Source organism: Chenopodium quinoa, unplaced genomic scaffold, assembly GCF_001683475.1.
Source record: "Chenopodium quinoa cultivar QQ74 unplaced genomic scaffold, ASM168347v1, whole genome shotgun sequence".
Classification (NCBI taxonomy): domain Eukaryota; kingdom Viridiplantae; phylum Streptophyta; class Magnoliopsida; order Caryophyllales; family Amaranthaceae; genus Chenopodium; species Chenopodium quinoa.
The window spans coordinates 2,347,633-2,372,938 of NW_018745523.1; the positions used below are offsets into that span (position 1 = coordinate 2,347,633).

The 25,306-nt window shown below is 30.5% G+C and overlaps 2 protein-coding genes across 2 annotated transcripts; both read left to right on the forward strand.

Annotated features, from left to right (window-relative positions):
• The first annotated feature begins 7,365 nt into the window (after window positions 1–7,365).
• On the forward strand, window positions 7,366–7,854 carry LOC110715465. The gene has a single exon (XM_021894046.1). The coding sequence runs from the start codon at window positions 7,366–7,368 to the stop codon at window positions 7,852–7,854; it is 489 nt and encodes a 162-aa protein (XP_021749738.1).
• A 13,295-nt stretch (window positions 7,855–21,149) lies between these two features.
• On the forward strand, window positions 21,150–21,791 carry LOC110715466. Its single transcript, XM_021894047.1, has one exon. The coding sequence runs from the start codon at window positions 21,150–21,152 to the stop codon at window positions 21,789–21,791; it is 642 nt and encodes a 213-aa protein (XP_021749739.1).
• The last annotated feature ends 3,515 nt before the right edge of the window (window positions 21,792–25,306 follow it).

Here is a 25,306-nt window from a genome sequence, read left to right on the forward strand (position 1 = left end):
TAGTGTCAAATTATTTCCAAATGAATAATTTGATGAAAATTTTGTTGAACAGACGTACAATTTTAGAGTAGGACCTTATTTTTTCTCTTTTGAGACAATTTGTCTAAAAATATGTTTTATTTCATTGCAAATTTGTATTGTATGGAAGTATGACATAATAAAAACATTTACTTAAAATAAAATAACAAAGTATTAAATACATCCGATCCTTAGCATGTACTCCGTAAGATTTGAGAATAATATAAAGTACTCTCTACAGTCTACATAATAATTTATGTGTATTATTTTATGTGCGGCTATATTTTTTTATTTTTTGGTGTTCCACCCGGTTTACCCTTTAGGCTAATCCGAATTCGGGGATCAGTTCTGGGTGGTTAGGTTCCAGTCCCCTTCCGATTGTTATTGCGGGGGATCGAACACGAGTCCTCCCTACCAAGTGTAGTCCTAATCACCACTACACCAATAACCAATTGGTTATGTGCAGCTATATAATTGTACTATTTGGTACATTTCTTTACTACGAAATAATTTGGGTTTTTTACCTTTTTTCTATTGGGGAAGTTTTCTAAATAATTAAGTTTGCCAGAATTTGTAGCATTGAGTAAAGTGTATGTACTAGCTAGTCAATTACGGAAAAAGTGATGAAAATCAAACATAGTTGGCCATTTAACTTGCTCCTTTCATTTAGGAAAGACCCTTATTGGGTCTTATGATTTGGGTACCTTTTGTGAAATTTTTTATAGGGTTCTTTTAAAAGGTTTTAATTTTCATACCGAATTACTTAAATGATTGCACTTGTTTTTTATTTTTTATTCACTTTAGGTTTTTCTTATGGAACATGCTAGATTCATTATAATTTGTACCGAGTATTGTCGAAATGATATCGGATTTTATGTATGGTTAATCAAATCCTCAAAGGTGTCCATTGTAAACACATAAATAGGTAAGGGTATTTAAGGAAGAGAGCATTATTATTATACCAAAATATGCAAGAACTTTAGTTGCCCTTTCATGTATACATAATTTTTCATAAATTCTTCATGAATAAACTTGAGAAGATCAATTATACAATTACATGTATAAGTTTATTTTCCATTCTAAAATTATTACTTAAAAAAACAAAATGAATTAACAATATAATGACTATTAAATATAACAAAGTAAATAAAAGTCTATTATGATTTACTTAAAGTTGCGGCATTTATACTTAATATCATCTAGAAATATACACACTAATAAGAAATTAATTTTATGACCATTTCAAAAAGTTGTCACCACATTCAAAAAAGAGGGTCAGAGCGAGCTTTATGCGCCAAGTTTCAAAATTTACCACTTTGCTCTCTTTCTATGCAAAGCCTACAATTCTCTTAATCAAATCTTTTAGTTTAATTTATAAATATAACGCTTGTCATGTTATTATTGAACAATAATCATGTTTACATCTTTATCTGAATTTAATCGGTACATTATTATTAGTTAAATTTACAATATTATGGTGAACAATATTTTTACAATTGTACATAGAAAGAAGGCATATTTAGTAAGTAAAGAAATTGGTTTTTATTTTAAAAAATAAAAAATAAAAAATAAAAATAATAAGGATTGAAAATAAACAATAGGATCCGCCTTATTACTATGTTCTGAAAGTAAGAGAGCATATCAAGCTCAAAATAAACAAAGGGTACTTTAATAAATAAATTCAATTATGTGGCGTTACATAAAAGAAGAAAACGGGCAAAAATAATTGTGTCATGCCTTCTTAGCTGTATTAACTAGTCACTTTTTGCCAAGGTAACATAAAGCACTCCCACAGCAGCCTCTAAAACACTTGAGCAAGCAAAGTAAACATATCTCGGTATTCTTTCAGTTCAAAATTAATAGTCATATTGATTATTTTATAATGATCAACGTTAAAGTTTCTCTTAAAATAAAAAGGACTTTATTTTGATAGATTTATTAATAAATTACACTTATTTAAACTCAGTACGTGATAAAATTTTAAAATAGCACAAATATAATTAGCAATTTTACGGTTCAATTCTTGATTAATTATAATAGCCTATCTATAATAATGTACACGAACATTTCATTTTTCTGATGGAGATATGAAAAAAAAAAATGACTCAATTGAACCTATAATCATGTGGATTTGGTTCCTTTAATTAGAAGAAAGGATAAGAGAATCCCGCTTTATGAACTTAATGCTAGCTTAACTAGTTATCAAAATTAGGAAAATCTATCCATATCAATCGTGAATTATATCTTTGCATTGTATCTAATTCTTACATACATTTGGGCATGTTCTCTTACGTTGAAATTCAGTTCAGTTCAGTTCAGCTCAGTTCAGTTCAGTTCAGCTCCTAATTTCTTTCTCTTATAAAATATTCAGTTCAGTTCAGTTTAGCTCAGTTCAGTTCAGCTCCTAATTTCTTTATCTTATAAAATATTCATTTCAATTCAGTTCAGTTCAGTTCAGCTCAGTTCAGTTCAGTTCAGCTGAGTTCAGTCAATGAGAACAGGCCCAAAATTCAAAGGGTTGATACTCTCAAAAGTTGGTAGATGTTGAAAGAATTAAAGCTTACAAAAGGCCAAAGATTAATATTTTTCTTTTCTCTTTATGTACGTACAAACTAGCTTCAAGTTGTCAGAAAACATGAGACCATTAACTATCATACACCAACTAATAACAAATAATTAACAAAAAAATTAACACTGTCATACACAAAATCATGTATAAATGGATAAGGATAATGTGGCTAATAACCGATCAAGTATGATAATTGAGGGATCTTTGCTTTTCCTTATCTGTTTATCCGTGTTACCTCAAATAATACGATTACTTTATTCTTACTTAGCATAATTGTATGAGCTCCTAAAAAACTATGAACTTATTCTTCTTTCCACTTGTCTATTTGATTCTCTGCCAAAAGAACACATTGGCCTTACTTTTCTTGGAATTTTAGTGGGAATTTAAATATACTTAACAATGAAGTACTTACATTAGGAGGATAAACATCATCAACATAGCATGAATCGTCAATTTTTTTTAATTTTTTTTTTTTTTGATGGGGTATACATGTTAAACTATGTAATTAATCAAGGTGACAAAGTGTGTTATCTGTGTTAATTAAGGTTTGTTTCATCTTATTTTAGATTTTTCTTAAAAAAAATTAAATATTTGCATATAATATAAAATAAAAATAAGTTTAGATAATGTAATATACAATAAAATAAGGGTCTGTTCTCATACGATTATTTTCAATTCAACTCTAATAAGTTCAGTTTATGAGAACATGCCCAAATATCAAACAAAAAAGTTTAGAAAATTGAAATAAAATAATCTAGTTTTAACTTTTAAGTTTTAAGTTTAGTAGATATTGTTAGAGGATCAACTCAATCAAAAGCTTAAATTGATGATTGAGGCCTAGGAATATATTTTATGCTCTATCAGATATCAAGTAAAGAGAACATAGAGCCAAAATCACCATCAAATAAACATGAACTTCATTTAATGCATGTATCATGGGGATCAATACTTGTCAACCTTAAAGTCTTAAAGTCCAAGTAAAAATTAAGGCATTTTTAGGGGTGTTTATTGGTTCACACAATCATACGATATTGGTACATTATTTACGGGTTTAGAATAGTTAAAACTTATTCTTTATTTGATTTAGTTTAGTTTGTGATTTTTCATGGGGTGGGTATAGTATGAGTATGACTTATACAAACCGTCTAGGTATCAAAATGAAAGACTGCATTTTATTCCTTAATATAACCCAAACTCATAGAATAGGAATCAAGTTCTAATCCTATACCATTCTAGCTTAGTTATCACTCTTCACTCCAAAATCTTACTGGTTTACAAACCAAACATATTCCCTCATGTAATTCCTAAAGTTAAAAATAAAGCATAATAAATAGACTATGATTTTTGTAAAACAGTGATTAAATTAGGAAATTTATAGAGGGCTTTTAAATTTGTTGGAAAAATACAAGTTAATCTGCCAGATTAACGAATTTTTGTTAATCTGATGACATTTTTGTAAATATATTAAAAAAATAGGGTCATTTATTCAGTACTTTTGGTGAGCTGTCCAATTACTGTTTGCTTTTTGCTTTTACTGTTTGATGAGAAAATTATACATGTACCCCTCAAGTAGTACATGAAAAGACGCATATACCCCTCCACTGGTACTTAAAAAGACAATTATACCCCCAGATAAACAAATTTTGTTTATCTGGAAATTGACTAGGTATTTCTCATAATTGTTCTTGTCCTTTAAGACAGAAAAAAATATACTTCGTATATATATAACAACTGCAGCCTATTAATTTTATAATTTAAACCTCTACAAGCACCATTGTTTCGACATAATAAAGTCTATAAGTACCAAACATGCTCTTAGTTATAGTGTGGCACAAAATACTTCCTCCGTGAGTCCGTTTTAATAATAATATTACAACAATTGGACTTTTATATTCATCACTCTTATTTGATCATATAATACGATTTATATGTTAAGTAAAATATAGTTTTTTGGTGTCATCTCACAAAATACTTTCACAATATCAACTTTTTATAATTTTTACTCTTATATAATTGTAGACATTTGACATATAAAATATGCTTAGAGATGCATAATTTCATCATTGTTGCTATATTATTGGAATGAAGAAAGTAGACACTTGTTACATGTCATTGGACAAGAGGCGTACACTCGTAGTAACTTTTTGTTTTTTTTTAAGGTAAAGAGAAAGACTCAGACCGTATCTTAACCCTCATGATTTTTTTGGTCGGATATTTACAGGTCAGACACTCAAAGAGTGAAGGGGAAGGGTACAAGATCCTCATCTTAAAGTGCCTCAGCTCTAGTGGAGATTAAACCCCCAACCCCAAAGTTGAAAGGTGACAATCGTAACACTAGACCAAGCTAATACCCGTAATTATTGGCGTACACTTTCTCAAACCTTACACGTACGTATACGTACAGCCAAAGAGTTCATCTCTAATTTGATAGCAATCAGCCAGGACACGTGGTAACACTCTTCAAGCAAGAAACGTTTTCTAACCAATAATGAATTCAAGTGTTTATAATTCGAAAAGGCAAAGGTGAAAATACGAACTGCTTTGCCTTAAAGGTGATTATGGCCGGTTTATAGAAAGCTTAATTTGCCTAATTTCTGCAGAGGCCAAGTTACTTAGAACAAGAAATGCTCTAATAATGCTCACTTTGTAATTTCGTATTACTTTGAATAAAGAGTTAGTTGTTAATATATTTGAGAGAAGAATTATAGGTATTTAAAGTATGACTCATGGATAGAAGTTATGGTCGTTTTAGGAAGAACTATAAAAATACTACAGTAGGCTTACAGGCATGCGCAAGATAAAGGGGTCCATCCTCGCTCAAAGCTCTGCTTCCCAATGTTCGCTCCTTTTGTCATTCGACGATGCTTTCATTAAGATACAACTTAGCCATGACATCTATTATTGGCGTACTACTTGGGGAATAATTATAGAGTTTCTTTAGAATTTTGTGTGGGTGTTGTAAAAGTTAGGGTATGTTCTCTTACGTTGAAATTCAATTCAATTCAGTTCAGCTCCTAATTTCCTTCTCTTATAAAATATTCATTTCAGTTCAGCTCAGTTCAGTTCAGTTCAGTTAAGTTTAGTTCAGTTCAGCTGAGTTCAGTCAATGAGAACAGGCCCTTACATTTGTGTTAGTTGTATCTCCTTCAATTCATTATATCTCTATTTTTATCCTCCATGAAAGTTTTAATAAGAAAATATATTATTCCTTTACTTGTGGAGTAGCTCATGTTGACTGAACCATGTATATGTGTACTTTTATAACCATACGTATAAGTTTTGTATATTATGTTTGTCCATTTTTCACACAACTCAATCACAATACCCAAATCAATTGGTTAACTTTAATTTCATATCACAATAATGTTTTGGTTCAAGTATATCCTATTAACAATTTTTCATTGGAAGAGACGTAAATTTTGATCATAAAAAATTTGTTATTATATAAGAATTTTGATCATGAGTATGAACGGTATGATTGTTGGCTTGTTGCCTTGTTGGAGGGCGAAGTTAAAAAAAAAAATTAAATAAAAGGAAAAAAATAATTAAATAAAAAAAATAAGGAAGAATTTAAAAACGGAAGCCCATGTAATCATCAAACCTAAACCCACTTTCTAAGTATGGGCCATGGAACAAAACCTGTCAAGCCTATAGTCTGAGTACTAACATATACCAACTTCATTGTATGATTGTATATTACTCCCTCTCTTTCATACTAATTAAAGAGTTTTTTTTAACTATGTTTGTCAATACATGATTCTATAATTATTAAAATTTTATATTATTAATACAAAAATTTATTAAAAAAAAACTATCGATATTCTGAAAATTTGCATCAAAATATTTTTATACATTAATTTAAAATATATAAAAACTTAAAACGTATCGACTACTGTAAGTAACAAATATATTAGAATCTCGTTTCACCTTTATTTATTTAAAAATATACGAAGTACCTAATTTATTAAGCCTCGCTTTTTTTTTTTTTAACAGTTACTCAACTACCGTACTTTAATTTACTACTCGTATAATATCTTCTTTTTTACGTCAAACTTTAATTAACCAAATCTTACAAATTTTTTTTACAACATTCCTAAAACTATGTGCAAAAGTCAAATGAGATTTTAATATAATTCAAGTTATAATCAAATTATATTAAAATCAAATCTGGTATGAACACGCATGAGAACTTTTACTTATGTATAAATTACCAATTGAAGACGCTTAAATCTCCTACTAATATAATGGAGTACAACACTCAATAAAACAAAATTTGAAAGTGATTGTAAACTTTTTAGAGAACTAAGTTGATAACAATATTCAATCATAAATTTAATTTGGGAGGGCAAACCACCATTTTTTTTAAATTCCCTTTTAAAAGTAGGAGTGACCACTTAAAAAATTTAAACCGCAATTGATTTTAAAAAATAAAAAAAAAAAAACTATTCCTCTACTTTAACCCTTTACGTAGCTTCATCTACTTCTACTCCCTATAAATACACCCACTTCTCTTTCTATTTTACCATATTCTTTAAACACTTTAATAATCATTCCTCTCACAAATACACTTGTTCTCTCTTTTTTCTCAATCAAAAATCTCTCAATCTCACAAATCAAACATCAAAATCCAATCTCAAATTAAACCCAAGTTAAAAAAGATGGAGCAAAATCTACCAATAATCACAAAAAAGCTATGGAATAAGGTAAAAATAGCCTTTTTCATGCTTAAAAAAGGTATCACCACCAAGAAGAAATTTCTCCTAGACATAAATTTAATGATGAAACGAGGCAAAATCGCTAGTAAACTTGCCATTAAAAACATTTTATTCCATCACTACCACCATCACCACCACCGCGACACCTTCCCCTCTAGGGACGGCGTATTTGAACCATCCCACCTTCAATCTAGCCCTACCGACTACTCTCAAGAGTCCGACGTTAGCTGCACCAACACCCCCTTGAACCCCAACCACAACCTCGCCAACAATAAAAAAGGCGGTCAATATCAACACCATCGTAACAACAGCTTCTATTACACACCCCTAAGGACTTTTGATGGTACGGATAGTTTTGAAGCTATTTACAAGGTGCTAGAGGCCGTGTCACCTCTACCTAGCAAAGAAAAACGCGGTGTCCGACAGCTAAGGATTACGGATTCACCATTTCCTTTGCAAAGTGAGGAGGGTTATGATCGTCGTGTGGATCAAGCTGCCGAGGATTTCATTAAGAGGTTCTACTCCCGGATTGAAAAGCAAGTTTACGATTAATTAACATAACAATGTTGTACGAGTATTTGGATGAATATGGCTCTTCTACTTCAATTAATATGTTGCCGAACTCTATGGTTGAACTATTAGTTGTTGTATAGTACATGGAAGTTGTACTAATAATAGATGCAAAATTGCACAAATGTAGATTTAGATGTGTTAATGTCCAAGTTTTTTATATAGGGCACGAGATATTCTAGATCTTTGGAGTAAGCTAGCTAAATTATTATTATGTCATTTTTTTTTTCTTGTAATTATGGCATATATGTATAATATTGATAAAATAATGTTTTCTAATAGAAAATGAGGTTTTTTTTTTTTTGGAATTTACTTAGTTTATTGATAAATTGCACACAATCAAATAAATTTACTTAGGACATAAGATTGAGTTAAAAAATTATTGATTATTGTAATGAAATAAATCATCCTAAAAAAAAAAAAAAAAAAAAAAAAAAAAAAAAAAAAAAAAAAAAATCACCTTTCACTACCAAGTTAGTTAAGGGCCAAAAGCATCAAACATGAAAAAGACACCATGGACCACAAGCACTAGCCAATATTTTAATCATTGTACATCTTTTATGCTTTATTGCTTTATGCATGAATTCAAATTAACTACTCCATTCTATTGTGAAATAATTGACACATTTAAAGTTAGCACATATGACAATTTACTAGTCTAATTTGACCTTAAATATATACTTGTATCATTAATATAATCGTGAAAAAAATTAAACACATTGATATTATTATGAAACTTTATGTTAATACATATTTAACAATATATTTCATATAAAATTTATTTTTTATACGCTACTAAAAAGGGCTATCGATGTTAAATATATGAATAAAGAAAAAAGGCTAACATGTCATTATTTAGGAACCAAAAGAGTATAACCTTATTTGAAAATTTATTTAATGCTATTTATTTATTGGATCTTGTGTGATTTTTCTCATATAAAAATATATAATAATAAAAATAATTTTTTAAAGGAAAAATTGATTCTAATAATCCCACATTTGGTCAGTTCGCTATTAATAATCCCACCTTTAGATTATTATTTAATAATCTCACCTTTATAGGTGATCTTCTTGTATTGGTCCTTAACCTGTTGGTGACCGGTTTTGAAAGGTTAGGATGCCACGTGTTATTGTTTAATTGGTTGAAAAATAAAAAAAAAACTGAAAAAAAAAAAACAAAACTGAAAAATGAAAAAAACGAAACCCACCACCTATCCCCACCCACCCCCACCGTGAACCCTAACCATAGCCTAGCCCCACCTTAAACCGGTCGGCCGCCACCATAAACCCCCGAAAACGGCCGGCCGGAACCCCCCATTACCGAGTCCACCCCCGATTACCAAAATCAACCCCTCGAATACCACCCTTGAAACAACCATAACCACTACAACCACCATCCTATTAACCCCACCCAGCCACCGAAACCCCCCTCTAACCGCCTAAAACACCCTCTAACCTTCAACAACCACCGAAAAGCCCTTAAATCTTACCCTAATTCAACCTCAAGCCATCCCTTGAAATTGATTCATTGAATTTTTTTTTATTCATTGAAGTTAAGGGTTCATTTCGATGGTTTTCGTGGGTGTGGGGGTTGGAATCGAGTCGGTTTTTGCTAGGTAAGGGTGGGAATGGAGGTTTCGGCGGTGGATATGGGGTTCGGCGATGGAGGAGAGGACGCCGGAGGTTGGGGTTAGGGTGGTCGTTGGGGTTGGCTGGATTTTAAAATTAGGCTTTCTTTTTTTTTTGACCAATTATTTTTTTTTTTTTACAGGAATTTTTTTGACCAATTATTAAGTGACATGTGTCACTCAAATTAAAATTAAAAAATTATTTACCTAAAGTTCAGGTTACCGGTCATAAGGGACCAATAGAAGAAGATCCCCTATAGGGTGGGATTATTAGATAATAATCTAAACGTGGGATTATTAACAGCAAATCGGTTAAAGGTGGGATTATTAGAAGTAATTTTTCCTTTTTTAAAAATAAATCTCATTTTGATATATAATAATGTACATGTAAATTACTCCATGTTCTATGATTGATTGTTGTTTTACTTCCTCCTTATTTTTTAGTTGCATCACTTTTGTAATTGCGGACTTCTAAACAATATATGGAGTACATAAAGATACAGAGAAAGATTAAAGAGAGTCCATGTGATAAGAGAGAAATAAAGAGAATAACAAATTTTTATATGTGGCTGGTCACACCATGTGGATGGGGTTTTTCGAGTTCTCCGATTAAGGGTTACTAGAGTTTTTTTGGTATGTTGTTACTTGAGGGGTTACTCGGTCAGGGGTTACTTGAAGGTTTACTCGGTCAAGGGTAACTCGAGTCATTCAGTCAGGGGTTACTCGAGTTATTCGGTCAAAGAGTTACTTATACTGAGTAACCCCGGCCACACAGAAAAATCCTCCAAAGAAAATTTATTACTCCGTAACTAAAAGAGTAAGTGATGCATCTAAATTAAAACTTCTAATTTTAAAAAGTGATGCATTTAATAAAAACGGATGAAATACATAATAAAATAAAATAAAATAAATAATTAGAGGGGGACCAAGAAGGTGCAACTAGCTCCGATTTCCTATCAAAATTAAAGCAATTGAATCTGCATATATAGCTTTGTTTTGAATACACTTTTATGTTGGAAAGTGATAGTAGCTTAACAATCACAATGCACACTGTACTTGAAATAGTACTACTACATACTCGTATTAGTCGTATAGTTCTAATTCTTTATTATTACCATAGTAAGAGAATCATACCACATAAGTACAAAGGTACATATTCAACGAACATATTCAAGGTATTAGTAAGAAAGAACATGGAAGGATCCTTTCTCGATCTTCTTCAATGTTAAGGGTCTATGTTGTTCACAATATTATTTAAACACATTTCAAACAAAGTACAACAAGATACAAAGTTAATTTAAGTCCTTACATACTAGTATACTTCTTCCATTCTATTAATATTGCAACAATGGACTTTTTGCACTATTTATAACTCTTGTTTGACCATATAATATAATTTATATGTTAAGCAAAATATAGGCATGTGGGATCTTGTTGAATTCATCTCATAAAATACTTTCTTAATATCAACTTTTTATAATTTTTACTCTTACACAATTATAAATTTTTAGCATATAAAATGTGATTTGGGATGCGTAATTTCCTCCTTGTTGCAATATTAACAGAATGGATGAAGTATTATTTAACAGCTATAATTAGTCCTAATAGGATAAGTTAGACTAAGATTAAATGGGTTAAGTTTTTTTTTTTTTTTGAATAAAGATTGTTTCAAAAAAAATAGAGTTAGAATAAGATTAAACGGGTTAAGTTTTTTTTTTTTTTTTTTTAATAAAGAAAGTTTCAAAAAAAAAAAGTTATACAAAATCTAGAAAGAGATTAAATCTAATACTCGTAAATGCATGACAATTGAATCAATAAAAACATCATTTCAGCAAAGCTACGATCGTTGTTTCAAATTGTACATTCTTCATACCCTCTTTCATATCTCTGTGATTTACAGGCTTCTTCGACAAGGAGGTCTATTGAACTGTAGTAGACGTGAAGAAAATATTCATCTGATGATTAATCTGAGTGTAATCAAATGATTAACCTCTTTTTCAATCTCGCACAAATCTTTACCTATGAAATAACTTGTCATATAATAAACTCAAAAAACAAAAACAAAATTGGAACAGAACCCACCATAGGGGCACTTACTACACTCAAACTTACTATCGAAGTACTTAATACCTTCAAAGATTGTAGATTTATTGAATTCAATAACAAAAACATACATAAATTAAAGGGAAAGGGTTGGAAATAGCCAAATTTGCGGAGAAATTTGACTATTTCCGACCTATGAAACACTTTTTTTAAGAGCCCTAGAGATTAAGAAAAAAAATAGAGAGGAGACGACTAGGGTTTTTGTAACCTATAAATATTACTAGCAAGAGATAATAGGTTAAGTTTAAGTTCAACTTAGTGAAAAGCAATGGAATAATGTTATGCAGCTCCAACACATCCCTTAGATACTAATCTATCTACTTTTAATTTAATAATAAAAATTAGAGAAAAATTCAAAAGGGTTGGGTCAAAATCGATTCCTAGATATCCTAAAATCGAGAGGGAAGCTCTAACCACTTTATCTATCCCTACTCTCAAAGAAAAACTTATATTGACTACCTAGAGCCAAGGGGTGATTTAACTTATCCAAAATAAATATTAAAAGTAGGCAAAATCTAATTAATTAAAGGACATTTTGTGAGAAACTACCTAATAAAGCCTAAATTTTGTGAGAAACTACCTAATAAAAAAAATGTTGTAAGAAACTACCTAATAAAAGATAAATGTTGTAATATACTACCTTTGACCGAAATTCCACAGTTGACTTAATTTTAGGATGTTGATCCACCTTAGAACACCTCCAAAACCACCGTTAGGGTTATTTTTGAGGTGATTGGAGGATATTTCGAGTTGGTGAGGGTAGATTAGTGCTTTGGGATAGTGGTTTTTAGGGTTAGAGGTGGTGGTTTTGGGGTTGAAAGGTGCTTTAGATGTGGTGGAGACAATTTCAAGCAAGTTGTGTTAATTTTGGGAATGAAAGCGGTGGTTTTGGTAGTGTTTTGAGGCCGATCAACGGTGAAAATTCGGTATAGGTAGTATTTTACAACATTTTACCTTTACTTATGTAGTTTTTTACATCATTTTACCTTTATTAGGTAGTTTATTACAACATTTTTTTTATCAGGTAGTTTCTTGCAAAATATGGACTTTATTAGGTATTTTTTGACAAAAAACCCTTTATTAAACAACTAGTGTGTAGCATGGGTGTTGCACTTGATTGCCACTTTAATTAAACCTTGTGATTATTTATATTTAATATTTATGAGGATATATTGCCAATAACTACCATTTAAACGACTATTTTTCTCATAACAACAATCTTTTGAATTTTAAAAAAAATCACAAAACACAAAACTGTAAGAAGCCTTACCACATATTATTTTCCAACAAGAATCTCCGATTCAGGGAGCAAACTTTTATAAAATTTCAATCAATTACGATAGAGAAAACAAGGAAATTTGGTAGCTGAACACAATTATTACAGGTATATTGTCTTTAATATCGCATTGTAGTTGATTTAATTTCTCAATTGAATCCTAAATTAGTGTTTATGGTCAAAAAGTTAATTTATGGATTTATAAGGGAAAATACAAGTTAATCTGCCAAATAAACGAATTTTTGTTAATCTGATGGCATTTTTGTAAATATATTGAAAAAGCAGGGTCATTTATTCAGTACTTTTGGTGAGCTGTCTCATTACTCTTTGCTTTTTACTTTTACTGTTTGCTGAGAAAATTACACATGTACCCCTCAACTAATACATGAAAAGGCGCATATACCCCTCCACTGGTACTTGAAAAGACAATTATACCCCCATATAAACAAAATTTGTTTATCTGGGGAATTAACTGGGTATCTCTCGTTTTATAATTTTGGTGGATTTGGGGCAATTGAAGCTAAGTATATTACCAAATTTAGGGTAAATGTAGAGTAATGTTGTCATTTAATATGGATTTTGGAGGGAAATTTTAAAAAATAGGCCCCCTAAAATGGAGATTTTTGTCATGTAGTAGTGCTATCCAAAGTATCTGTTTTTTATTGTAGTTTTTTTTTAAAAAAAATATGGTAAAGTAGTTGTTTTTAAAAGTGATCATTTAAAAGGTAATTGTTGTCAAAATTATACTTCATCCATTTCTTTTTAATTGACACGTTTCTTTAGTCACGTTTGTCAATGCACAAATTAAATCATTAACATCTTTAACTACCGGCAACCAAAATTTATAAAAAATTGATATTTTGAAAATATACATTGTGACGAATCTAACAAGGTTCCAGTTGACTATATTTTTCCCAAAAGGGGGTGTGTAAATAGTGTTAAAGTCAAAACGTGTCAACTAATTAAAAACGGATGTAGTAATAATAATTTTAATATCATAAAACTTAGAATTTGAAATAAAAAAAATAAAAAATAAAAAAAAATAAACTGTTACTAATATTTATAATATCATAAAACTTAGTATTTTCCAAATTAAAAAAAAAAAAAAAAAAAAAAAAAAAAAAAAAACATTTTTCCAACACTACTATAAGTTATCTCAAAACCCATCAAATAGATAGCAAAAAAGCAAAGCTTTGTATCTCTTCTTGCTACCACACACCTCAATCTAATCCAACGGTCTACTTCACCAATAATTTTAATTTTTTTTGACACACACCAATAATTTTAATTATTTCTTCAAAGTTGGTACATTATTATGGTGGGAACCCTAAAAACTAAAGTATCAAAGTGCACATTTTCCATCATAATTCTTATATATGTGACAGTATATTCATGATTGAAGTATATTATACAACATTGCTATCCATATATCAATCAAACTTCAAAAGCAAGAGCATATATTTATCAATCATATACGTTACTAGATATTGTATGTATCTTTACATAACTTATCATTTACTCTCTTAGGATTCGTCAATAAATAAAAGCAATTGCTCAACTTTTTATGATTAAATTGCCACTTGTCAAAATCGTAGCTCAAAAAAATACTCAACTTTGATGGATTTTGATGGGTTAAATGCTTAAGGATTAAGAACACCACGAATCCACGAAGCTTAAAGTTTGTATATGATCGAGAACCAGAAATAGTAGCTTTATACGTGCATGTAGCTATGTACACTACTTTTAAAAGATATACTTAATTCATATATCTCAATAATATCATCACTTAATTTTAGTACGCCATAGAATTTATAATTTTTTAAGAATGTTCCTCAAACCTTACTTCGTCCTAGACACCTTTTTTTTAAAAAAGGGTTTTTTTACATTATAACCCTATAAATTTCCGTTTTCTACAATGTACCCCTTTTTGAAAAATCTACATTGTAACCTCAAAATACATTTAGCTTCTATACAGTAACCTTGTCGTTAACAAATTCCGTTAGTGGGACCCACTCACCACATAATAATTTTTTTTATCGATTTGCGTGTTGAAAATGGTTCCGTTAAAGGTTTTGGGGGTTATTTTGGTTCTAAAGGGACCATATGGAGCTCAGATTTAGCAAAAAAATAACACAAATGCCTCGTATGGCATATTAAGAAATGTCTCAAAATGCGTGTTTATGTATTTAATACGCAAAACGAGCATTTGCGTCATTTTTTTGTCAAATCTGAGCTCAATTTGGACCCTTAAGTGGTGAGTGGGCCCAACTAACGGAATTTGTTAACGGCAATATAACGGCAAGGTTACCGTATAGAAGCTAAATGTATTTTGAGATTACAATGTAGATTTCTCAAAAAGGGGGGCACAGGACCAAAATAACCCCAAAAACCTTAAAAGAAACCATTTTCAACACGCAAATCGATAAAAAAATATTATTAAGTGGTGAGTGGGCCCCACTAACGGAATTTGTTAACAGCAATATAACGACAAGGTTACCGTATAGAAGCTAAATGTATTTTGAGGTTGCAATGTAGATTTCTCAAAAAAGGGGGCACATCGTAGAAAACGGAAAGTTAGAGGGTTATAATATAGAAAAACCCTTAAAAAAAGTTGATTATATGGCAAGGAATTTAACCTAGTACCGTTATCTAATATGAACTATATATCTAACTTAACACCTAATTATACACTTTAAAATCAAAATGTATGGCCTTAGCTCGCTACTTGTGAAATCTAGCTAATGAGACTTGGCAAATGGGTCATTCGGGTCGGGTATGAGTCGGGTTATTTCGAGTCGGGTCAAGTTCGGGTCAAAAATTTATCGGATCGGGTTAGTTCGGGTTTTGAGTTGATTTCGGGTCAACTGATAATCGGGTCGAGTTTCCGACAACATTTCGGATCAAGTTAGGGTCGAGTCAGTTCGGGTCGGGTCAATTTTCAGGTCGGGTCGGTTCGGGCCGGGTCAATCTTCGGGTCCAATTTTCGAGTCAACTTTGGGTCGGGTCATATTCAGGTCGATGCATTGGGTTAAATTCAACTTTGTATATATATTTATATATTTTTTGACGAGAAACTCATTATATTTATTAAGGCTACTTTTTTCATGGAATACAGTAATTGTTTGACTTTAGACTACTTTGTAATTTCATTTGGTATTGAACATTATGTTATGTAAGCATTATTATTGTACTATTTTTTTTCTAGACTTGTGAGAATTGTGACTTTTATTTCAAGCTTTAGGGTCTATTCTCTTCAAATTATTTTCAGTTCAGTTCCAATAAATTAAATTCAGTTTTACACATTACAAATTAATAACTTATAGAGATAAAAGGCCGAAGAAATCGAGAAAAGTAATGCTCAAATTACTTACAGTGTTACACATTACAAATTAATAAAAAAAAATTAAGTCAGTTTATTGATTGCAATTTTTTTCTATTTCGGTTTACTCAGGTTAAGTCTTTAGCTTAAATAGATTATGGTCATTTAAGGTATAAAATAATTTTGGTTCAGGTCACTTTAGGTTTCGAGTCTATTTGGGTCAATTAATTCAAGTTAAAGGTCGGGTCACTTTGGGTATCGGGTCACCGTTTTCGGGTCATGGGTCGAGTTTTGGTTCGAGTCACTTTAGGTTTCGAGTCTATTTGGGTCGATTAATTCAAGTTAAAGGTTGGGTCACTTTGGGTATCGGGTCAACTTCGGGTCACCGTTTTCGGGTCATGGGTCGAGTCATTCGTTCGGTTCATCGGGTCTGGGTCAGGATTGCCAGGTCTATATATATACACATATATATGTGTGTGTGTGTATATATATATATATATATATATATATATATATATATATATATATATATATACGTACTCGTATGTTCTAAATTTTAAATATGATGTTCCAAAATTTTAACTTCTATGTTCTAAATTTTAAAACGTGTGTTTTAAGATTTTCAATTATATCTTCCAAATTTTAAAGCGTATGTTCTATTTTTTTACTCGTATGTTCTAAATTCTTTACTCACACTTTCTATATTCTATATTAATTTGTTCTAAATTTTTATTCACATGTTCATAATCTTAAATCAGATGTCTAAATTTTACTCATATGTTTAAAATTTCATAAAGCAAATTTTATAAATTTTTAATCACTTGTTCTAATTCTTAAATCAGATGTTCTAAACATATTACTCACATAAATGTTCTAAATTATTACTCATATGTTCAAAATTTTAATTTAAGTCACATGTTCTAAATTTTAGCTCGCATGTTCTAAATTTTAACTCACATGTTCTAAAATTTTACTCACATGTTCTAAATTTTAAATCAGTTCTCATATAAGTATGAATTCTCACATATGGACCTATTCTCACCGGATCCCTCCCCTATATATATATATATATATATATATATATATATATATATATAAATTAAGATGTGTAATTATTGAAAGAAAATGTTATTTGGGATGTCGGAGATGTATCAAGGTGTATTTAATATAATAATCGTCATATTATATACTCCCTCTGTTTTTAAATACTTGTTCCACTTTTCTTTTTCAATCGTTTTTAAATACTTGCTACATTTCCTTATTTGAAAAGCTTTTACAATTTTTAGTTAATTTCTCTCAAGAAGTGAACCCAACAATATTAATTACATATTCTCTTTCCTTCAATTCTCTCCACTACTTTTGATTTTTACGTACAAATTTTTATTCATTTACCAACCCCACTACTTTCATATTTTATTACTTTCTCCAATTTCTCCTAAAACTTCGCGCATGGAGAAATGAAGCAAGTATTTAAAAACGGATGGATTACATGGACATATATATATGTGTCATGATGCCACGTGTACACAGTACACATAAAGAGTAGCCATACAACATGCATGAAAGTAATCCTCATAATATAATTAGTGCTTAGTTCCTTAGCTTGGGTACCTAGATTACATTTTAAATAAAATTAAATGTATAACCTTAGCTTGACTTTAAGTTTGTCATGTATATTACTAGTAAATTTCTTGAATTTTATATAAATGTTTCCCAAAATTATTTCATTGAAAAGAACAATTATATATACATAGCATATATCAACTCTTTTGCAAGGAATAGCTTTCTAGAAAAGGGCTTCTTCCTAAACAGAAATAAATAAATAAAAAGGTGCCAACAGCTCATAGAAACTACTCATAAACTATACAACGTAACCAACTTAAGTAACATTGATCATCTAAAGGCAAGTTTTCTTTGGCATACATTAACAATTTTAAATTGACCAATTTAACTTAAAATATACTAATTAATTTACTTTTGTTTAAACTATAGATGAAGATTGAATACTATTCTTTGATTGTGCTACTGCCATATATAGTAAGTGAGAGTCCCTGAGAGATAAGCAAAGTAATGTAGTTGTAAGCTTTATTCTAGAAACGAGTTAATTTAATAACTTTTGTAAATATTGTAAATTTGTAATCCATCTGCTCCCTTATCTTGTGAGCTGGCTAACAAAAATGAAGTGTATGAATTGCCAACTTATTTTTTATGTATAGTACAACTATCATTTGACATGCTTTTTTATGTACACAATCTATAAGTAAGCTAAATACGAAGTATTTTGTGGAGATGGTAAGGAACTCATCTCTTAAGGTCACAAGTTCAAGGTCTAATCTTACCACCTACATGGCTACATGCATATGCTTAAGAGTATAGGGTGTCTCTTTATCTTTAATTGTCATCCATAAATGGCATGTTCCACCATCTATCTGTAGCTGAGAACTAAGAAATACTCTCGATATAACTTTAAACATTCAAATTGCTCCAAATTAATTGAGCATTCGCATTTAGAGCCAACAAAACAAATCCAATTCGGATTACATACCCGTACCGAAATACCCAACCATCACCCGATTTGCTCCTAAAACCCGAAGTGACCCAACTTGAAGTGAAGTTCACCCCCATTTGACCTAACCCAAAAGTTAACCAAACCTTACTTGAACTTACCCGACCCAATTTTTAATCCCAATTGATGCCTTTTTAAAAGAAAATGGGAGAGTATACAAGTTGTAGGACTAATAATTCAAACTCATATCAACATTCATAAAAGTAAATGCTCATTCAATTCCAAAGTATTTCTGTTGGACTTAATGATTTTGATGATGACGCAACCTCACTTACTTACAAACTAATAAGTGCTTGATTGTTTAAGTGTGTGTTCAGTTGCAAAGACCAGGAGAATTAAGTATCTTGTAAAAATACCATGAGGAACAACAAGGCCAGAAGCAGAGCTATCCATTAAGAAGAGTTCCTTACAGGAACTGGTGCTTCAGAAATGAAGACTTGAGAAGAGAAGGTTCCCCTCAGGGAACAGAAGTTTCAGAGAAGAGAAGTTCCTCCCAAGGAACAAGAAGCCTCGGAGTAGAAGCTTCATCAGAGAACATGAAGACTAAATATATTTTTATATTTTATGATTTGTGTAAGTATAAGAAGTTAATTACACCCGAAAATTATGTGTGGAATTGGTCTTAGGAAAAAATATGGTGCATGCTAGAAATTAGGAAATTGGTTAAGTGGTTAAATTGAATATCTTTTCTTAACTAAAAAGATTTTATTTATTTTCTGATTTTCGAAAATATCTTGTGCAAAAAGATTTTATTTATTTTCTTATTTTTGAAAATATCTTTTGAAAAATAAAATCACCATGTTTCCCTTATCTTGCGGCCTACTCTCCCATGTTCTTCTTCAGTCATGGTTTTGCACATTGAGGAGTTCATGGTTCCTTAATTTAAGGGACATGATCTTCTTAGTGGGTATGAGTAGTGGCGTAATGAAATTGCTGCACAAAGAGGATTTTCCAAGACGTTGTTGATCTATAAATAGCTATTGATTTCTGTTGGAAAAACTCACCCTTGCTCACATAAGTTTTCAAGCTTTAAATCGAGTTAAGAGTCCAATTCCACACAAGTTTATTAGAGTGTTCTTAATGTTCTTATACTAGAGTTTTTATTTATCTTTCGAGTTGTAATTTGGGGAATGGAAAAGTTTGAGTGAACTTTTGTGTATGAGAAAGAGAAGAGAAAGAGAAAAGAGAAGAGAGAAAGAGAAGAGAAGAGTAACAAGTTGGGTGACTTGTTCCTCGGGGTTTCAGGTTCGTAGAGGAACTTGAGTTTGAGTCTTTAGTTTGTAATAGGACCATTTGCCCTATTCTAGTGAAGATTCTTTTCCCAAAATCCCAAGTGGTCGTGGTTTTTTCTCCTTGTTAGGGCCAAGAAGATTAACACGTAAAAATCTCTCTTGCATTTTTTAGTTCCCTTAGTTAATCTTTCTGTTCCTTTAGCTTATTAATCTTAATTCCGCAAAAAGTTTGGCTAAAGTCTCATACTACAATTCAACCCCCCCTTCTTGTAGTATTCATTGAAACAACAATTTCCCCCAATTTAAATTTTGCACTATTTACATACATTATTTTGACCTCAATTTATCCTTTATACTTAAGATTAAATATAGGCATGTGAACACTTATTTGAATCGTCTAAATGTATAGTTTTCTAATATCTACTTTATATAAATATACTTTTTGATAATTAAAATTGTCATGATTATAATATTGCACTGACACAAAATGTGTAATTATTTACGAAGTACTACCTTCGTTAAATATTATGTGCAACTTTGGAATATTTTCACAAATAATACCTCAAAGTTGCATATAACAATTAACGGATGTATTTTGGAACGATCAAGTAGTTCTTTCCTTAATCTTAATGGGCCATCTTTCTCCTTACGTTAACATTGGGCTTCCTTACCGTACCCAACCCAACTAGCTAGGAAATCTAACAACTTTATTACTATCTCTTAGAGTGTGTACCACACGCATCTATTTCAACACCAATAATTTAATGTAACAAGTCCAAATTATACAATAAATTCAACAAAGTAAGAAATAGAAAAGCAAGCAAACTTGAAATTTCATGCGCACACCCACTCTCATCTAAAGTAAATGCACTACAATATATTTTCTAATATTATATTACCAACTATAACTTTACTAACTCTTTCAAATCAACCTTTTTTTTCTTCCTTTTTATTTGTCAATATTTTTTCTTCCTTTATTGGGCTATATATAGGACTCACCTCATTTCCTTTCAATTCTCATAACAAAATCAAAGCCTTGTCTTCTCAATTATATTTTTCTCTCCTCAAAAAAAAAAAAAACACTCTCTTGCTCTTTACATTCACACAAAAAAAAATACAAAAACAAAACAATTACATACCTTAAAGCTTAAAAATGGAGCCAAATATTTCAAATTTATCAAAGAAATTATGGAAAATAGTGAAGGTGGCTATCTTCATGATAAAGAAAGGTTTATGCATAAAGAAATTACTCATGGATCTCAACTTGATGATGAAGCGCGGTAAGCTTGCTAGTAAAAACCTTGCAAACCTAATGCTCCACCACCACCATCACCACCACGACGATGACTACATCTCCAAAGTCGGGTTAGCTACACCCAACAACAACCCTAACGACGACACCACTTGTGTGTACGAGTTTAGTTGTAGTGACACCCCTTTATACCGCCATTACTTCACCAACAAGTTAAAGAAAATCAATCGTCACCAAAATAAAAATGTAAAAAATCCCTTATACATGCCTTCTCCTTATTATCAAGAAGATGGTGAAAATGTTAACCTAGAGGATGTTAGCAACATGGTCGATATGATGTTACACAATGAACAAGTTTCGGTCCCTTCACCGGGTTTTACTAGTCGTCTAGGGTTTGGACGTAGCCCTAGGGTCCGGCAGCTAAGGGTAACGGATTCACCGTTTCCGGTGCATAATTCGGAGGAGGACAAGCATGTGGATCAGGCTGCTGAGGCTTTTATCACCAAGTTCTATTCTCAGCTCAAGCAACAAAAATACAATTAAAAATATTTGTTCCAAGGTTTTTTTTTTTAATTATATAAGTTGTAATAAAAAGGTAAAGCTTATTAAGCTACGTTTTTGTAGGAAGTGTTACAATAGTTTAAATTAGGGTTTTATTTTTTTATTAAGACAAAATGATAAATATACTATGTATTTAATGGAAAATGTATGACATTGTTTACAATAATAAAAGTATTATTATTAAATGTAACGTTGCACGAGCAATATTATTCCTTAGTGCATAAGTTTTGAGAATTATTTATATGATTTGAATTATTATTATATTATAAGTTGTGGCTATAGTTTGTACTAGTTGCCTAGTTGGTACAGTAGTACTTTCAATTCCTCCTAATTTTCTTTTAATTTAGGCATATTTTGATTTTTGGTAGCTAGATATTCTATTTCGATACTAATACGGCTATATACTTTTATTTTGTGCCTTTGAAAAATTAAGTATAAAGTGATATATATTTAAATATGGTTGGCTATGTTATTTGCTCCTTCAATTTGGGAAAGGTCTCAATCGAGACTTTCAACTTGTGCTTTGCGAAACATGGAATCTAATAGAGAGTTCTAGTAAAAGGCTCAAGTTCCCATGTTAATTGACAACTAACAAGATTTATAGAGTATATTCAACATACTCTTATATATTTAGGCCAAATACATGGGAACCTTTGAAAGAATATCTCCAAAGTACTGTTCCGGCGAATACTATATTAACTTTTTATAATTTTAAAAACAAATTATAAAAGAGAGTGCTCATTAGTCAAATCAATGCGAGTAACATAGGATTGAATTAAAGGGTATCAAAATGTAAGTGATTTATTTCATAAAATTTCTTGGATCGTAAGTAGTAATAGTGTATTTAAGTAATACTCTGTATACACGGGATAAGTCGTTAGGTCTTATCTGGACAATAGACAAATATCATCCAAATTTATGCAAACTACCCAATGGAATGACTGATTTTCAACATGCTATAATTTAAGTACAACTTATCATCACATACATTAATTATTTTATATTCAATTCATTTGACATTTAGGTTACAAAATGCCACAGTTTTTCTTAACTATAATGAGTAATAACACCAAACACCTAAACTGTAACCCCCTTACCTAAAAACAGATAAGCATAGCTAAGTTAATTAACAAATTAAAGCAAATAGAAATGGAGTAACAATCATAATATATATTCAAAGTTGTTATAATAATTAAATGCCCTTAGGACTTATCTAAAAACTGATAAAATATGGATTAGAGGGATTTAATTAAGCAATATTGCTTTAATTAAGATGACTAAGCTAATTATTTTTATACTTACAAATAACACAATAGTACTTGTAAAGTTGAATTTATAAATTTGTTGGGTGCAGAGCGTACTTGTAAAGTTAAGCATAGCATAATTAATCTACTAATTTGGTAGTAAAAATATATAATGTTGCTGTCATTGTTATTATTAGTAATAACAAATAAGATTTTAGAAATAAAGTTGGATTATTAAGGATTTGGTTTGCTATAAATATACATTAGAAAGTAGAATACTCTGACGACATAACATAATGTAACATAATTCCATTATGTTATGTATGCTAGTAGGCTAGTAAAGTACAATACAAGTTGTACTACTTGATTATTCTCAATTTATTAATCTTTCAACTTTCTAACCCGAGTCCTTTCTATTGAACTTCATATTAGGTGGAAACAATGGAGTTTTCTAGAGAAAACCCATATCAGGAAGTACCTTTTGGCCTTTTGCATATACAACATTACAACTATACAAGTACTCCATATTACGTACTATCTTCGCTCTTAAATGATGGCTACCTGGCAAACGGGTCATTCGGGCCAGATTCGGGTCGGATCAGGTTGATTCGGGTTTCGGGTCAAATTCGGGTCTGTACTTTGGGTCAAGTTCGGGTCGTATCTATTCGGGTTCGGGTCATTTTTCAGGTCATCTTTCAGGTTACGGGGCAGGTGTAATCCCCCGTATTTTTAAATATTTTATAAATGAAAATTTATTTTATTTATAATATTTATTTGTTATTTTTCATAATTTAATTTTAAAAGTTTCAAATTATTAATCTGGGTCGAAATTTATTTGAACAAATTATTTTATGCACCTTTATTCTACAATTTATGTCCAATCACACAAGCCTAACCCATTTGTTTACTTAATCGAACCATTATTTTTATGAGGCCCAATCTTTCTTTTTACCCTACAATAATTCTCTCCTATAAATACCCCATGAATCTCCAAAAATTTCCCACACAAAAAGGTTAGTCTTATTTTCATCCTCCTTTGTTTCATTATTTTGCTTAATGTTAATTTAATTGTTTTGAGTTTTGATTTTAGTATAAAAATTATATTTTTAGTATCAAACTATATTTTAATGGTATAAAGATTATAAATTTCAGATTATATTTATGTTATAAATTTCATATTTTATGAATTATAAACCTACGGTTTCAATTTATTGAAAATCATGATTTTAGGGTTTTTATGAACAATTGATTTAGGGCTTTTATAGTAATGATGTTTTGAAATTTTGGTGATTATAACTACTGATTAGTTTAACTTAATTCCAGTTTATTTTGAAAACGTAGATTCGTGTTTTAATTTTTAGATTTTCGTTCGTTAATATTAATCCCGTTTTAATCCCGATCAGATTCTGAACTCATCCGATTTTGATGAAAAAGTAGTGTTTTCCATGTGGAAACAACGTTTTAAGAAAGAATCATTACCTTTGGTAGTGTGTACCACCCTCTCGTGGCCAAATTCAGCCTCTAAATATGATTTTCGGGCAGTTTTTTATTTTAACGAAGTTTTTTATACTTAAAATATTATCCTTGAGTTTGATTAATAAAATTAATTATGTTTAAAGTTAATTAAGCATAAATATATGTTTTTATTGAAGTTTTAAGTGTTGGAAATAGTTTCTAAGTATTACTTTTGATGTTTTATAAAGAGGGTTTAATCACCCATTAAAAAGGGAGATTTTTAAGGGTTTTTATATAATTTTCAGATTTTTATTAGACTTTGAACTTGCTGTAATTTCATGTATAAGAGTGTATTTTAAGGTTTTTATGAAGAAAATTTAAAGAACTATATATAAGCCTTTAATTTTAACTAAAGGGAAGGTTTTAAAGTGTTGTTTGATTTGGATTTTGAAGGTTTTAAAGTAAGTTAGTATTGCTGTAAATTTGATTGATTGGGTATTGATTGAGATGTTATTATTTGGCTTAGGAGAGGAGTTTATTGAAGGTGATTTCTAGTTAGTAAAGTGGCATACCAATTCGTTTGCTCAAGGTACGTACAAGTTACGAAACCTTTCTTTTAGGTGCATGCTTAAGGACGACGGATCGAGAACTTAGTATCATGTATAGGGATGATTGAGTTAAATTGTTTGGTTATACATTGTGAATTTCGTATGACGTGCACTATTTTATATTGCAAGTATTATTTGTGCTCTAATTATGCAAGGTGCGCTTAGAGGCAAAGGCATATGATTGGTGTAA

Coding starts and splice junctions, on each gene's coding strand:
- LOC110715465 (XM_021894046.1), top strand. CDS start 7,366: ATGAAACGAGGCAAAATCGCTAGTAAACTTGCCATTAAAAACATTTTA.
- LOC110715466 (XM_021894047.1), top strand. CDS start 21,150: ATGGAGCCAAATATTTCAAATTTATCAAAGAAATTATGGAAAATAGTG.